Source organism: Rhinatrema bivittatum, chromosome 1, assembly GCF_901001135.1.
Source record: "Rhinatrema bivittatum chromosome 1, aRhiBiv1.1, whole genome shotgun sequence".
Taxonomy (NCBI): domain Eukaryota; kingdom Metazoa; phylum Chordata; class Amphibia; order Gymnophiona; family Rhinatrematidae; genus Rhinatrema; species Rhinatrema bivittatum.
The window spans coordinates 342,435,508-342,453,125 of NC_042615.1; the positions used below are offsets into that span (position 1 = coordinate 342,435,508).

The window sequence follows — 17,618 nt, forward strand, 5'->3', positions numbered from 1 at the left end:
GCCCGGGCAGGGACAAAGTACCACTGCTATCACTGATCCCTGTGGCCCCCTGGAGCTGCCAAGGCGAGAGGCATCACAGAGAAGAGCAGGGCCAATGGTCAGACCTTCTAATCGGCTTCTCCTTCCGCAGCGCTCAAAGAGCTCATCTGACCAGCACAGGAGGAAAAAGAAGATGGTGGAATAGGAACAGCAAGGGGCACCCGACCACCAGCCCCGCTCCCCTGCTGACTGAGCTATAAACAGGGGAAGGGAGCAAGCAAAGTCCCCCGGAAGGTCGTAGGAGCAGCCTTCAAGCTTAAAACTGGGGGGGGGGGGGGGAAGCAGAACTAAGGGATAAGGTGGAGATGGGAGAGAGTGGGAACTGAGAGAGAGAGAGATTGAGGGAAGAAAGAATGATGGCGGAGGTTCGGAGAAAGGGCCATCCTGATGGGGAGGGGGTAGGCCAACATCTAGTGGTCACAAAATCCTAAACCTATCCCCGGGAACGCTAACCTTGGATAGAATGGGAATCTTTGTAGGCCAAGATGCCTTTCAATGACCCAGCATAATAGATGGCGCAAGTACAGTGCTTCCCAAGCGGTATTGCCTTCAGACCTCATCAGGTGTGCCACAGATCACCACCAAATGGTCCGATTCTCAGATCCAGACAAGCATAGGGGTTCTGCCCTTAGCAACTTGCAGCAACAGGAGACACAAGTTGTGGCTGTTAAATGTGCAGAAGCTCCATTCTGAGCATGTGCAAGTGATCATGCACGCCTCTCCTGCCTAGCTACAGCAAGAGCCCTGGAGGATGGGAATCCATGGGTGGCATGGATAGCCAAGCCCCGCTTTGTGCAGTATACACATTGCACACGGTGCCTCCTCTTCTTCTCGTTCCCAAGGGGCCTCCCGCTCTCTGTCTTATCCACAAGCCGAGTAAGATAGAGAGCGTGCAATAAACCCCTGAATGCAACAGCAATGGAGGAAGTCTGGCAACCCCCATCTGGCAGTCAAGGTAAGTAACTGGATCCAGCTGCCCACACCACACCGACTTTTCCCCTTCTCCTGCACTTGTATATAGATGGAGCTAGTCCACTGACCGATTCATGTGTCTCTGCCCCCTCTCTCCTTTTGCTTTAAAATCTGGAAGAGAGACTGGAGGGCTTTCAGTGTTTTCCTAGATCTTCTTTTGCCTTCTGAGACCTCTCCACGGAAACTGATGTACCACACAACATTTTCTGTTATGAGCCCTGGGCTTCAAAAGATTGGGAAACACTGTTGTAATACATAAGCATCAGAGATCCCTTTTTCATATGTCCAGATCAACTTGATTGCATTATGATCACTATTGCTTAGTGGATCACCACAATAACCCCTTGCATCAAGTCGTGTGTCCCACAGAGGTTAAGTGTGCCTACAGATTTTGTATGGGAAAAAAAAAAAAACAACCAAAAAACAGAAGTTGGGATAAGAATCTGCTCACCAGCACTCCTTAATATTCATAAATGGTGAGTGCAACAATATGACCAAAAGGAGATACATTACACATAAGAACAAGACAGGGAGATCAATGACGACTAACTATAGGCTAAATGAATAAAAGGAAGCTAATACTTTTACTTTAATCACAGAATCATGGAAAAAAAGGTGGACACTGACTGCAAGGTCAAGTTCACCATTTGCCTTCAAGCAGAATCTACTAAAATTTAAAAGCCATCCCCAAAATACATTCGTCTAGCCTGCTCTTAAGAAATCTCCCTTGTCTGACAGACTATCCCTTCTCCCTAGTTAGTGTATTCCAAAGCTTGATTACCCTAACCAGAATCAGAGACGAACTGCCATCCCATGCCACAGTAAATCAAGACTTTTTCCTTGCTGAGCAGGATAAAAGCTTGCAGCTGCATCCTAAGTGGCACTCCCCAGCACTTCAACCTTTTATTTTCAAAGCCGAAACCATCATGAGCTGCAGCCAAATCCAATGAGCAAATCGCGGAGAACAAATTTCCGCCGTTAATTGAACTCTGGCTATATCCTGTCCCATGCACAGCCTGGATGTCGTAAAATGGAATTCTGCTTTCAGAGTGGGGCAAGGTAGGAAGACATCACCACCACAAGCATAAAAACGAAAAAGAAAAAAAGAAAAAAAGTGCACGTCCCTATACAAATGTTTCTGTGATCAATTTTCACAGAACAGATTTTATGTACTGCATTTCCAAAGGCAGAAAAACCGGCTAGGAAAGAAAAACAAAAAAAACCAAACAAAAACAAAAAAAAAACCAAAAAACCATACACACACATACATCCCCACCCTCACAAGATTGAAAGGCTGTGCATCAGTGTTTTAACTGAAAATCATGACAAGCAATGAAAAAGTCACCTTTAAACTGCTTTACCGCAATGTGTTTAAGGAGGAGGATGACGAGGATGTAAGGAGCCTCAGTGCTGGCTAAGACTACAGACCTAATGTACTACAGCGTTTCCCCCCCATCGTGAATCTATGGGAAAGGTCCTCAGGGCAGCAGGGTGTGGCATACTAGAGCAGTAGGATTCCCAGCTGTCAGGAGCAGTGTGGTTATGACTGGTTGGTTGTCAACCCCTAGTTCCCAGCCTCACACAATAATCCCAACACTTTTCAGTGCTACTCATGTCCAATGGAAAACAAAGCATAAAGGAAAACCCTTAAAATCAGAACCCTGCAATGCACCTTGTTTGCACAATTTTGAAAGAATGCTTTCTTTCCATTTTGCCAAAGGATTTAATTTGCTGCATTTTCTGTGAAGGGAATAATTCCACAAAGGAAGAAAAACAAACAAACAAAAAAAAAAAAAAAAAGAACACCACAAGTGAAAGCTTTTGCATATTATGATGTACCCCACCCTGAACGTAGGCAGGGCAGGTAAGAAATGTTTTAAAATAAATAAATAAAATGCACTACAAGATTTTGCCCAGTCCTTCAAAGTTTAACCCTTTTGGTCCACAGTACATTTTGCAAGGCAGATGTCTTTACTTGCACTACTTTTTCTGTGGAATTCATATCCCTTACCAGCAACTGCCCAAAGTTAAGTCTTTTGGTCAAAAGGTGAACTTTTTCAGCAATCTGTGAATGCACATGAACTAGTTTGCAGGCTTTTTGCCATTTCTATGCCTGAAATAAAAGGTGAAGTTTACTCTTACCTGGTAATTTTCTTTCCTGGATTCCTGCCAGACCAGTCCTTATGTATGGTACTTCCTCTTCTACAGCTAAGAGAACCCTACTCTTTTTTTACCTCACTTTAGGCTATAAGGGAGATATGGTCCTAGGCAAGAGGTGAGAGAAAGGATGAGAGAGAGTGAGGATGTGCTTCAGGCAGTAACACTGTTCCCTACAACTCTGTGTTCCTTGGCAAGCTCCGGACTGGTCTAGCAGGAATCAAGAAAAGAAAATCATCAGCTAAGAGTAAATTTCACCTTCCCTTTCTTCCTGCTAGACCAGTCCTTATGTATGGGAGTTACTTAAGCTGCTCCTTACTGGGGGAGGAAGGAAGACAGGGTTCTCTTAAGAGTCCTACCCCAAAGGAGAAGTCTGCCTTGGCTTGCACATCAAATATAGAATACTCTGCAAAGGAATGCAAGGATGACCAAGTGGCCACCTTACAGATTTCTTCTAGTGAGGCTGGAAGGTTCCTCTGCCCATGTTTGCCTCCTTGTGCAGGGAGCCCAGAGTGCTGCCGGTGCGTGTCTGCCCGATAGCAAGTAAGCTGAGACTATTGCTTCCTTGATCCATCTAGGTAAAGTGACTTTAGAGGCTGCCTCCCCTTTTTCGGAAGTTGCCAAACAGTACAAAAAGCTTGCCTATTTCCTGAAGGCATGTGTCACTTTTAGGTATCTCAAAAGTTTATAATGCACATCCAGCAGATACAGACTCTTAAATTTCCCAAGATAAATCACTGTTACTGAATGCTGAAAGTGAAACAGACTGATTCACATGAAATGAAGATACCACTGGGCAAAATAGTTGGTACCAGACAAAAAGGTGATGATAGAGTCCGGAGAAAGGAAAAAAAAAAAAGAAAAGGTCCCCACCTGAGAGAGCGCCTGTAGCTCAGAGATGCACCTAGCAGAGCAAATAACTACTAGAAAGGTGGTTTTCAGAGACAGATTCTTTATAAATGACTGCTTTGTTGGCTCAAATGGAGATTTAACCATGGCTCTTAAGCCCACGTTAAAGTCCCATAGCAGGACTACTGGCCTGAAGGGCGGAGGAATGTGTTTCACTCTTAAGAAACCATATTATACCCGGGTGAGCTGCTACTTGGGTACCTTCAATTCAGCCCCTATAGTATGATATAGCTGCCACGTGTACCTTCAAGGAACTGAGGGCTAACCCCTTGTCCAGGGTGGTCTGTGAGATGTGATTTCCAAGAGGAGCCTAATTGGGCCCTGCAGAACCCTTCAAACACTCACCAGACCTTGAAATGTGTTAAGGAAGTAAATGTTTTAGGTGCTTTCAGCATGGTTGAGATTCCTGCTGCAGAGTACCCCTCCCCAGGAGTACCTTTTTCAAGGGCCAGGCCATAAGAGAATGCAGACAGGTCTTCCACTGGTTGAACTATGACGAAATGTTCAAGGACAAGATGGAAGAAACTCAATGTCTTGGGGTACAAAGGATATCAATTTATGGCTAATTTTGATATCTAATAAGCAGGGACAGCTCAAGGCAATCTGCTGAGGCGAGGGAAGAGATGGTGCTCCCCTCCCCTCTTGCCCACGAGACGTGGCACTGGTCAAATTATTGAGATGGCAAGGAGGTGCTTGGAGTCTGGCCCTTTCAATGATTTGAAATGCTGGGGAAGTGGGCAGGCAGGGGTCAGTGTTCCCAGAGGTGTCAGCATCAGTGATATTTCTAAGAAGCTGGCAATCCTGCCACAGTCCTCTGAACCCTACCATCTGCTTCCTACCCTTCCCCAGTATTTGCACCCTGGAGAAGTGGAAGATGGATGAATGGTGAGGGTCTATGCATGGCAAACTCTTTCAGGGCCAGTGCAAGGGTATTAGGTGCTTGGCAAATCTTACACCATTACGCTTCCTCATTCCCCCAGCTCTCACTACACACAATTAAAATTATGCATGAATAACAGATTTTACATAAAAAGGACATTCAAAGTACAGTCTTCTGATGTAAAAATATCACTTACAATATTTACATGCAATGCTGTGATGCCAGTAAGAAAATCCTGCAAGAGAGACACTTGGAGCCCATATGGTATTGGGTGTATTGTAAAGTGTTGGGTTTGAGCTTAGCCCTTATAAAAACCATAAATAAACTGAACTACAATTACAATATAGTACACCTCAGATACTAAAACTGCGCTGTCAGCACTCACAGTAAAAATCATACCCATGAAAATCCAACATTGCAAATATTACACCAGGCTCTAAAATACCTATTAAGAAAACAGAAAAAGACAGGCTGTTTTATATCCCTACACAGAAAGGATACAACAGCAGAATACCTTACTTCCGTCACATGCAGGAACACAGACAGACCCTCACCAAATACAGCATAAAGTGACCATAAAGTACAAATAGAAATATGCAGACAAAAACTGAACTGAAAATCGCTAAAAGCCAGAATCTGTATGCAGTGCAACAATGGAAAAACAGAAATATCACCTAGTCTCGGAGCGGGAGGTAAGACGAGCGTGCAAAGTTCAATTCAGAAACTCCTTTTGCAGTTTGCAGGAGGTCAGGGGGTTAGGGAACGCAGGTTGTCAAGTCAAGGGGGCAGGAGGCAGTCAGGATGTGTGTTAGAGATTTAACAAGTCCTCCTGCTTGTTCTCAGACTATATTTAGGCAGACTTGGTCATCCAGCCTCCACATGTGCTAAACACCCTGCAGGAGGGTGCTGGGAGGTTCTATGCAGGAGAACACAAACACGGAGATGTCTGAATGCTATGCTAGGCTGTGATTTTGAGAGAGGGTTTCAGACAGGGTTTCTAGATTCCTTATATAGGGCCAGGGCAGGGTGTGTGGGAAGAATGCAGGATCAGGAACTTTACTCCAGGAGGTCATGGTGGCTAAGTTGGCAGTAGAGCAGCAGAAGGGTAGGATTGTCTGCCTATTCAGCTCGTTTTTTTTACCATATACTTTTCCACTTTGGCAACTGCGCTGAAGGAGGAACCAGCAAGTATAGGTTCTTTTTAAATTTGTCTCAGCCCTTGGGAGCTATTGGGGGGGGGGGGGGGGGAGAACTGTGAAGAGTGACAACTGGTGGGCTGGATTTACAGCCCATGATTAGGGACCTTCGTTTTCAGTTATTTATTTTATTTTTTAGCGATTTCAAATGTTATGACAAATAAAAAAAAAAAAAAAACCAGCAGAAAAATGACTTTTCTGTTGATTTTTCTCCTGTGTTTTATAAGTCATTTTTCTGCTGGATTTTTTTCTCTCAACATTGAAATTCGCAGGAAAAATTAAAAAACAAAACAAAACTGAAAACCAAAGTCCCAATCCAGGATACAGGGCTCTGGAAGGAGCTCTGGTGCATTGCTCCTGGCCACAGGACCATCGCTACAATGACCAGACTAGATGTTATGGTTTGTGGGTATGTGGAAGCTTGGCCCGAGCAATGAGTTGTTACAACCTGTGGGGAGGAGCCCCAAAAGGCCCACACCTTCAGGAGGCAAGGTCAGGCACGGAGGGGAGCTCTGGGTGAGACTGTGGAGAGGTCCCGAGGAGTTCCCCAGTAGACAAGCAGGCTGAAGATAATACCTGGACTGAGACCCCCGAGGGGGAAGGCGCCAGGCAGGCCGCAGAGCAAGAAGGCTTGAGACTGGAGGTATACCGGAGAGACACCCCCCGAGAGGCGGAGCTGCGGCGCGAGGGAAGTGCAGCTGTAGTGACGCAGGCCAACCCGCACAGCAGGGAAGCCAGAGTCAGATCTCCGATGATGACGTATGTTGCAACCCGAGGAGCGGGGAGCACAGACAGTCTCTGTACGATAGAGAAGCACAGACCCGAGGAGCGGGGAAGTGATGGCAGTCCTAGTAGTGGGTAAGCGCGACCCCGAGGAGCAGAGAGGCGCGGACGGTCGCAATGTAGCACAGGAGCTCTGCCCCGAGGAGCGGGACGGTGCTGAGAGTCTCTTGCAAAGTACGAGGACGCAGCCCCGAGGTGCGTGGAAGCGCTGACAGTCCAACACAGCACGCAGGCACAACCCCGAGGAGCGGGGAAGCACTAGAGTAAACTCCCGAGTGGAAAACCAGGAGACCAGGGATCGAGTCCAGCTGTCGCTCCTTGTGACCTTGGGCAAGTAACTTTACCCTCCATTGCCTCAAGTACAAAAACTTAGATTGTAAGCCCTCTGGGGATAGAGAAATACCTACAGTACCTGAATGTAAACCAGTGTGATATCTCAATTGAGATCCAATGTCGGTATATAAATAATAAATAAAATAAATAAAAGGTGTTCCAGGGAACAGCCCCGAGGAGCGGGGAGCCTTGCAGAGTAGTACTAGGAAGCACAGGATGAGCCCGAGGAGCAGGGGAGGCCAGGAGACAAGGTCCCCGTAGAGAGGGTACCAGACAGAGCCCAAAGTCCAACAGAGTCCAATAGCATAGCCACAGGAACACGGAACAGGTGCTAGTAGAGATGTACGGAAATTGTTGCCAAGTCGGCTAGCTGAGGGCGAAGGTGGAGCTTAAGTACCTTGATCTAATGACATCATCAAACCGGGACACCCCAGAGGTTCCCGCCAAAGAGGCTTCAAAGGAGGGCCCAGTGACGAACGCGTGTGCCTAGGAAGGCCTGGAGACGACATGGGTGGCGGCAGCGTCTCGGCCGCCACGAGGAGCCATGGGGAACGCAGCGGTAGAGATTGGCCTGTGCTGCAAGCAGTCCCGGGGAGCGCTGGAGAACGGTGCAGGATGTAAGTAAGCGTGGACGCAGCCATCTGCGACCAACGGGCATAACACTAGAGCAGTGGTTCCAACTGAGCAGGAAGAGAAAGGAAAAAGGGAAGAACAACTGGGCCCAAAGGAATAAAAATAAAGAAAAATCAGCTCTCAGAGAGCTTTCTCCCTGCACCTGTACAGCACTTCATACTTTAGTTTGTTTGAAATACCAACTAGAAGTTAAATATACATGTAACTAACTAAGGCAACTCCAACTAAATCTGTCTAAGCCAAAATTAAACAAGCACAATCTCACCCCTCCCCCAATATACACAAACACTCTGTGCTTATCCCACACACTACTGCATGAAATCCAACAACTATCTAAACCTTATAGATATATGGGATAGAACAGCTGCCAGCTGGTTCCTGGCACATGGAAAACTTACAGAAAGTCTTATCAACCCTCATTCTCCCACCCATTGTTTGCCATCAAGAAGTCAGATGTTGCTAGCCAAGTTTTCATAGGGCATGAGCACCTTGCAACACCGCCCCAGATAACACGCTATGGAAGCCAGAAACTTGCATGTGACAGCGCTCACTGAGCCTTTCTGCTAGCACTCGTCTTCCGCCATCCGCTCTCCAAAGCGAGCGTGTCTGCAGCAGTGCTTCATGTCAGGGGTCAGAGGAGGAGATAACTGGGCAGGGACACAGAATGACAGCTCCCAGCCTTAGCTACTGCACGGTGCCTGCAGGAGCTAAGGAAAAGCACGGGGAAAAAGAATCCATAGGCATAGCCTGGCCAGGAAGCTCAAGGGGGTTGATCAGCTTGCCTGGCAACCATTTCCTCAGCTCCTGGGGTATAAGAGAGAGAAGGAAGGGTATGCACTCCACAGACCAGCAACCTGTTGTACAGATTATGACCAGAAGGTAGGATAACCCAAGCGGGCAAATGGGACTCAAGTGAAATTGGAAATTTCATATTTGGGAGGGGGCAGATGGAGAAAGAGTTTGTAGGAATCTCAAAATGGCACGGGGGGAGGGAGAGCAACTGGTGAACAAAGTGAATTAGTCCCCCCAACATGCATACTTTAAAAAAACAAACAAAAAAACAACTTTTTCAAGCTTTGGGGGAAAATAAAAAACATTAGCGTCCCTGGGGGATTCTTCTCTACAAAACCCCTATTTCAGCCTCAGCCCACCTCCACCCTTCCTCCACTGCCCCCCAAAAACCCAGCCCACCACCAGGTCAAACAGTGTCTGGGTCTGGTCTCAAAAAGCAAGTGCTCAGCTGGCATTTCAGATGCATAAACTGGTCCTCAGCCCTAAATAAGGAAAACAAAATCACAATGCAACACCTGAGATCGTCTGTACCAGAGAAACTTGGTGCTAGGTCCCGTTACTGCTCCAACTTAAAAGCAGAAAGAATAGGAGGAAATCAAGAAAATTCGTTTGGTACCGAAAGCTACATAATTAAAATATAATTAAAACAATTAAAAGCAGAACTAAACCACAAGTGTTTCATAACAGACAAATGTTTAAAAAGTTCCTGCCTACACCCACTACGTTGAATCTAAAGGCAGAGTGCTACTGTGCCAGAACGCGTGTGCCAGCAGGCAAGGCACTGATGCACATAACATCCGAATGTACCACAAACAGCTGAAGAATGGACTCTGGGAAGGAGAGGTTTAACAAAACAGGGGGGGGGGGGGGGGGGGGGGGGAGAGAAGTCTGTGATAAAGTGTGAGCACATCAACAGTCCAGAAACAAAAAGCATGAAAATGGACACAAAAAAACAAAACCCAAAACGAGAGAGACATGGGAATATCGTCAGCTAGAAAGGAAAAAGAACTCAGGCATGGACATTTTGACGATTCTACCTTGCGTGTTGCTTCAAAGCTGTATCACCAGAGTTTAGGCTGAAGCTAGATATACAGCAATGCTTCTCTCCATGGCTGGGCAGCGCTAAAGTATGCCACTATTCCAAGAGGAAATCTGTTACGTTATAGTCATTCTGGAGCTGGCATGTGCCGAGGAATAAAAAGTTCCCACACCAATTGCCTTCTAACTCTTCCGTTGTTCCTCCGAGGCCTTCTATGCTCCTTGAACACCTGGACACACCCCAGAGGGAGGCCCAAGCGCAACCTGAAGTCAGCACCTGCAAATGACCCTAAAATCGCAGAGAAAACGTTTTAGTGTGAAAGTTACTTTCGCCCTAGTACCGCACAGACCACTGCAGGGGAAGCAATACAACTTTATTTTCATATTTCTAGATGGTTAAGAACATAAGACTTGCCATACTGGGTCAGGCCAAAGGACCATCAAGCCCAGAACCTTCTTTCCAACAGTGGCTAACCCAAGTCACAAGTACCTGGCAGGATCCCAAGGGGGTAGATAGATTCCAAGCTGCTTATCCCAGGGATAAGAAATGAATTTCTGCAATTCCATCTTAATAGTTTATGGACTTTTCCTGTATGAACTTGTCCAAGCCTTTTTTTTTTTTTTTTTTTTAAACACAGCTACACTAATAGTTTTCACCACAACCTCTGGCAATGAATTCCAGAGATTGTGTGTTCAGTAAACAAAATATTTTCTCTTAATAGTTTTAAATGTATTACCTAGTAACTTCATTGGATGTACCCTGGTCTTTGTACTTTTCAAAAGAGTAAACTGATTAACATGTACTTGTTCCATTCCACTCATTTTAAAGACTTCTATCATATCACCCCCCCCCCCCCCACCCCCAAAAGGCTCTTCTCCAAGCTGAAGAGTCCTAACCTCTTTAGTCTTGCTTCATAGGGGAATCGTTCCATCCCCGTTATCATCTTGGTCACCCTTTTCTAATTCTGCTGTATCTTTCATGAGATGTGGTGACCAGAAATGCACACAATATTCATGATGAGGTTGCACCATGGAGCGATACAGAGGCATTATGGCATTCTCCGTTTTATTCTCCATTCCTTTCCTAATAATCCCTAGTATTCTATTTGCTTATTTGGCTACTGCTGCTGCACACTGGTCAGAATGTTTCAACATAATGCCTAGATCCTTTTCGTGAATGGTGACTCCTAATGTGGAACCCTGAGTTGTGTAGCTATAAATTTGGGTTAATTTGCATGCCCAGCCTCCTAGTTTTGCAATGTCCTCTTGCAATTTCTCACAATCCTCTTGTGGTTTAACAACTTTGAATAATTTTGTGCATTCTGCAAATATGATCACCTCACTTGTTCCCATTTCTATGTCATTAATAAATATATTAAAAAGCATGGTCCCAGAACAGATCCCTGGAGCACTCCACTACTGACCTTTTTCCACTGTTCCCCTAAAGAGGCTACAAGCATTGTATGCATGCAAAGTTATATTCACATACTTTATTTCTATTCTGCCTTACTATTTTTCAATGCCCAAGGTGGTTTATAGCAATAAAAAATGTATACAATAAGAATCTCAAATACACCAAAAATTCATAAATACAACAAATATTTCAAAAACATAGGTAAACATAAGTATCAACAAATATACAATCAAATCCAAAATGCAACATAAACAGTCCAGAAACAATAAAAACAAATTAAAATCTCCAGGAAACAAAGTACTGAGTGATTCAAAACATGTCTCACCTATCATATCTAAGGTGCACCCCACCCAAGACAACAATCAGGCAAATGCCAGTTGAAAGAGCCAAGTTTGGGCATCTTTCTCAAAAGGCAGAAGAGAGTTGTCTAAATGCACAGCTTTGGGGATGACGTTCCAAAGAAAGGGCTCATCATTGAGAAGGCCTTTTGCCTTGTGGTAGCCTGAGAAGAGAGGGATCTCCAACAGAAAATCTTGAAAAGAGCAGAGAAAGCACACCTGGAAGTAAACCTTTCACTGGGGCCTAGCAGTTTTCTTTTGCTTCCCTGGGCAACCGGCTCAAATGAAGCAATCTTCTAGTGGGCTACAGAGTGCCATGAGCCTTCATTCACAACGAACTATGGTCTTCCCCCATTTTATAACCCATCTAGCCCATCCACTGCAGGGTCAGGGGCCACAGTCCTTTCCAGAATGGGCACACTAAGTTTGGCTACTAAGTGCTGCCGCTGGGCAATGGCCGAGACTCCCTATCCCAGGGGCCCGTGAACACAGCCTGCACAGCATTCCCAACCAAGGCCAACTGAAGGTGCAGAAGCTGGCTCTGAGATCAAATTAGGACTTTCACATGGCAGTGTGCAGACTTGGCACTGATAAATTTATGCTTTCCAGCATTCTGAATCTTAGAGAGAAATATACAAAAAAAAAAAAAAAAAAATGGGGATGATGCCCCCATCTGTCAGTTCATAGGCACAAAATCTCCAAAAAGGAACAGCAAGCCACCAAATTTTGGTATGCAGGAATAAAAATGTGAATATCTTGGATGATTCTGAAAACTAGAAATATCAAGTCAGTATTTCCAAAGAACTGAACCTTAAAAAAAAAAAAAAGAAAAAAAAAGATCCCCATTATATTCAATGGGAAACAGAGGCTGCAGAATGTTGAGGGCATTCCATTCCATGCCCCCACCTCCACACTTCAAAAGCACTTGGGCAGAGACAGACAAGGAAAAATAACTAAAGCAACTGGCAAAGGATGGTGCTACCTCCTATCCCACATACACCTCCATTAACCTCCCCAGCCCACAGAGACAGAGAAAATCGCTGATGCAGCTGGTGCAGAATGATGCCAGGAAGTGCCTTCTAAGTCATTCCCCCTAACTTAAACTTACACACACCCCTTTCACTGTCTCCTCCACTTCCCCCACCTTCATCCCCACCCCAGTCATATCTCCCAGAAGTACACTCCACAGTCCTCCTACGTATGCAACACTGCCACACACAGCTCTCACCCCTACATCCTCAACACAGCAATGCAATACACAAACACACCTCCTTCTTACAGTACACAGAGCCATACCCCTGACAAACACATCCTATACCCCCCTACACACCCATCCAGACAGTCACCCCCCCCCCCCCACCATGCTTTCCATGTATCCTGCACTTGGAGGGACAGAGAAGCAGCACCTTGATTAGAAGCGCAGTCCCGATGTATTCCATGCATCAAGGAAGACAAAATGATTACCGGCATGGTTTAAAGGGGAGGTGAAAGAGGCTATTGTAGCCAAAATAAAATACATCAAAAATTGGAATAAGGATCCATCTGAAGAAAAAAATGAAAAAGCATAAGCATTGTCAAGTTAAGTATAAAACATTGAAAAGGCAGGCTAAGAGAGAATTTGAAATGAAGTTGGCCGTAGAGGCAAAACCTCATAATAAAAACTTTAAATATACCCGAAGCAAGAAACCTGCAAGGGAGTTGGTTGGACCATTAGATGACAGAGGGGCTAAAGGGGCTCTTAGGGAAGAGAAGGCCATTGCAGAAAGACTAAATTAATTCTTTGCTTCTGTGTTTACTATTGAGGATGTTGGGGAGATACAGGTTCTGGAGATGATTTTGAAGGGTGATGATGAACTGAACCAAATCACTGTGAACCTGGAAGGTATAGTAGGCCAGATTGACAAACTAAAGAGTAGCAAATCACCTGGACTGGATGATATGCATCCCAGGGTTCTGAAAGAACTAAAAAATGAAATTTCAAATCTATTAGTTAAAATTTCTAACCTATCATTAAAATCATCCATTGTACCTGAAGACTGGAGAGTGGCCAATGTAACCCCAATATTTAAAAAGGGCTCCAGGGGCGATCCAAGAAAACTATAAACCAGTGAGCCTGACTTCACTGCCAGGAAAAACAGTGGAAACTGTTCTAAAGAACAAAATCGCAGAGCATCTAGAAAGACATGCTGACTATGTTCCAAGGGAAGTCTTGCCTCACAAATTTGCTTTATTTTTTTTGAAGGGGTTAATAAACATGGATAAAGGTGAACCAGTTGATATAGTGTGTTTGGATTTTCAGAAGACATTTGACCAAGTCCCTCTTGAGAGGCTTCTAAGAAAACTAAAATGTCATGGGATAGGAGGCGATCTCCTTTTGTGGATTACAAATTGGTTAAGAGACAGGAAACAGAGTAGGATTAAATGGTCAATTTTCTCAGTGGAAAAATGGTAAACAGTGGAGTGCCTCAGGGATCTGTACTTGGACCGGTGCTTTTCAATATATTTAAAAATAATCTGGAAAGGAATACAACGAGTGAGGTAATCAAATTTGCAGATGATACAAAATTATTCAGAGTAGTTAAATCACAAGTGGACTGTGATAAATTGCAGGAGGTCTTTGTGAGTCTGGAAGATTGGGCATCCAAATGGCTGATGAAATTTCATGTGGACAAGTGCAAGGTGACACATATTGGGAAAAATAATTCATGTTGTAGTTACACGATGTTAGGTTCCATATTAGGAGCTACCACCCAGGAAATATATCTAGGCATCATAGTAGACAATACATTGAAATCAGCAGCTCAGTGTGCTGAAGCAGTCAAAAAAGCAAACAATGTTAATTTTAGATTTTTTTTATATTCCGCTTTTCACAGTTTTTTCAGCACTTCAAAGCGAATTACATTCAGCTACTGTAGATATTTCCCTATCTCCAGAGGGTTTTCAATCTAAGTTTGTACCTGAGGCAATGGTGGGTAAAGTGACTTACCCAAGGTCACAAGGAAGGGAATGGTGAGTAAAACGGAAAATGTCATAATGCCTCTGTTTCAGTCCATGGTGAGACCGCACCTTGTGTACAATTCTGGTCGCCGCATCTCAAAAAATATATAGTTGCGATGGAGAAGGTACAGAGAAGGGCAACCAAAATGATAAATGGGATGGAACAGCTCCCCTATGAGGAAAGACTAAAGAGGTTAGGGCTGTTGTATTTGGAGAAGAGATGGCTGAGGGGGATATGATAGAGGTCTTTAAAATCATGAGAGATCTAGAATGGTATATGTGAATCGGTTTTTTATGCTTTTAGATAATAGAAGGACTAGGGAGCATGAAGTTAGCAAAACTAATCTGAGAAAGTTCTCTCTCACTCAATGCACAATTAGCTCTGGAATTTGTTGCCAGAGGATGTAGTTAGTGCAGTTAGTGTAGCTGGGTTTAGAAAAGATTTGGATAAGTTCTTAGAGGAGAAGTCCATTAACTGCTATTAATCAAGTTGACTTAGAGAATAGCCACTATTGCTGGCATCAGTAGCATGGGATCTACTTAGTGTTTTGGTACTTGCCAGGTACTTGTAGCCTGGATTGGCCACTGTTGGAAACAGGATGCTGAGTTTGATGGACCCTTGGTCTGACTCAGTATGGCAATATCTTATGTTCGTAATTTACAGTCATAATGCTGGGATTGGTGGAAGAGCTTTCAAAATCCTCAAGCAGGAATACATCCTTGGGAATACAATTTAAAGAGAAAATGGACAGGGATCAGGACTCTCAAATTGATACCTAAAATGGTCTTTCCTGGTGCTGCCGTTTTAAGCCAAACCATCCCCCTCCTGTCCAAAATGACAAGTCACTAACTTGCGTTTCAGAGGAAACACTTTCAGTGCTCCACCACTGACAGATCAAAAAATGCTGCCAATTTATTCAGCTCGTGGCTAGTTTTGGTGGTACACCACCATAAGGGGCAAAGCACAGTAAATTAAAAAAAAAAAAACAAACAAAAAAAAAGAGGCAGCATAGGATAGCACTTCACAATTGTTCCTGTGGGTCAAGAGAATTAGGTTTGAGAGACTTGGGTGTGCCAAAGAAGTGAATGCTCAAACTGGCTGCCAATACTGCATTTGTTTCAAACCATTGAACATTGCTGAGCGACTCAATTTTGGAGACTGCCCTCCAGACCTCAGCTCACCCATGCAACCGGGGTATTGGAATGCCTATAATATTGTGCCATTTTGTTGTAGTTGAAACCAGTTAAGAACTGCTCACTGTCAGCAACAACAGTTCTTAACAGGATGAAAAAAAAATAAAAACAAGGAAAATATAATTTGAATTTAGGACTCAAACTTTATTAAAGATCTTTCCCATAAGTGCACAGACTGGGAAAGGAAGTGGAACCCTGGCATGCTGTGTCACAATTCACTACAGTTAACTAAGATTTATTTACTTATTGATAAACATCTATATTCCGGTGCAAGGGAGAATTAGCCCAGTGCATCAGCCTGTACGTGCCAAGTGTGGTTTAGATTAGAAGACCAAAGCTGACTGCTGTCTCCCCCACAGCGACATCCAAGCACAGTATTCACACTTCGTTAGCCTCTGTCCCTTCCCCCTCTGCCTACTCAGCAGAATTCTACCTGCTTCACCCTCAAACTGCAGACATAAAAGAAAAAGTTCATCCTCCAAGCAACCCACCCCCCACCGCTTTTACATCTTCTCACTAAAGTTACTGAAGTGGCACAGCATCTCAAATGCGAGGTTTAAAAGACGAAATGAAGGTACAACGGGTTTGCATGCCAAGTCACTTTCTGTTCGGTTTCTCACTGAGCTTTGCGAGCTCAGAGACAGGGAAAAGGCAACCCCCCCCCACCCCGCATTACCAGCCTGCAATAAAGCTAGCAGCTCGGCAAGGTAAACGTTTAACACATAGCAACTCAGAAGCCTCATACTAGCCTGGCACACAATGGCAAACTACGCGCAGGCTGGCCAGGGAGGGGGAATATCAAAATCGAGAAGAGATATTAAAAAAAAAAAAAAAAAGTTCTCCCTGAATTCCTTACCTTGACTGAGCAGCCATAGCGAAGTTTAGGAAGCCAGCAGCTGTGCGTCCATCAGCCTGCTCCTCCTCCCCCCCAGCCCCCCAGCTAACAACTGCTTCAGCATTTGCCAAATCGCGCTCCTCCCGCCCCCCCCCCCCACCTACTTTTCTCGCTTTAAAAAAAACTTAGCACCCCCCCACCAAAGCCTGGCGCCCTCCTCTCTCTCAGACGCAGCTTCCCGAGCCAGCTCTGGCCGTTTGATATAGGGATACACTAAGTCTGACAGACATCCGGGCATCCGGGGCCACCACCACCAGTTTCTTCCATCTCCACTGTGATGTAGAGGGGGTGCGTGTGGGACCGGGGGGGGGGGGGAGAGCCCAACTCAGTACAGCTGCAGGTTCTGTATCACTGTGTCTAATCTTTACGTACACTCACAATTACTTTTTTTTTTTTTTTGGCAAGATTGTCCTTCTGAACCGTGACACGGATTACATTAAAAAAAAAAGCCAGTTCTTTTTTCAGATGCTTTGCCGGTTTCCCCAATCAGACTGAACACATTTTTTTTTTTTTTTTTGGTTGTTGCTACCAAAGCCTCAGTGGTACGCTCCGTCTCTTTAAATGGGCATGGAGCGCTGTCAGGGCAAGGAGCGCACCCGGATTGGAGGAGAGACCGCACGGCCCAGGTCTGTTCTGCCCTATCCGGGGGGGGGGGGGGGTGCATGTGAACTCTTAAGTCTACTGCTGGCAGGCGCTCCCGTATCCAAATCCCTGACGATGTACAAAGACGGCGGCGGCGCCGCCGCCGCTGGAACACCGAGTTCCCCGACGCTGCCCTTGCCTGGGACATGCATGTTCCCGAGAACAGGCACACTTAGTCTAAAACAAATAATGCTGCTGGCAGCACTTTTTGTCTCTTCATATACAGAGATAGAAAGATAGACACACACACACACACTCTGAATAAGGAAATACTTTCTAAACGGTGTTAACAGCAGTGCAGAGGTGTTGCTAGCCACTTAAAACATATGGGAAGCAATCCATAAACCCCACCCAAAATTTTGATAATGAGATAATCACGATCACCTCCCCCTGGCACTACCCCCTA

At 45.0% G+C, this 17,618-nt stretch overlaps 1 protein-coding gene across 3 annotated transcripts in view; it reads right to left on the reverse strand.

Annotated features, from left to right (window-relative positions):
* Positions 1 to 17,618, reverse strand: part of AFF1 (AF4/FMR2 family member 1) — a 377,818-nt gene that overhangs the window by 275,737 nt on the left and 84,463 nt on the right. Inside the window, exon 1 of one of the 3 annotated variants that reach the window (XM_029599173.1) lies at positions 16,532 to 16,591. The exons of the other annotated variants lie outside the window; for them this stretch is intronic. Within the exon in view, the coding sequence (XP_029455033.1) occupies positions 16,532 to 16,548 (17 nt within the window). The 5' untranslated portion in view covers positions 16,549 to 16,591. Of the gene's footprint in view, positions 1 to 16,531; positions 16,592 to 17,618 lie in introns of those variants that run through there. 3 annotated transcript variants of the gene reach the window in all.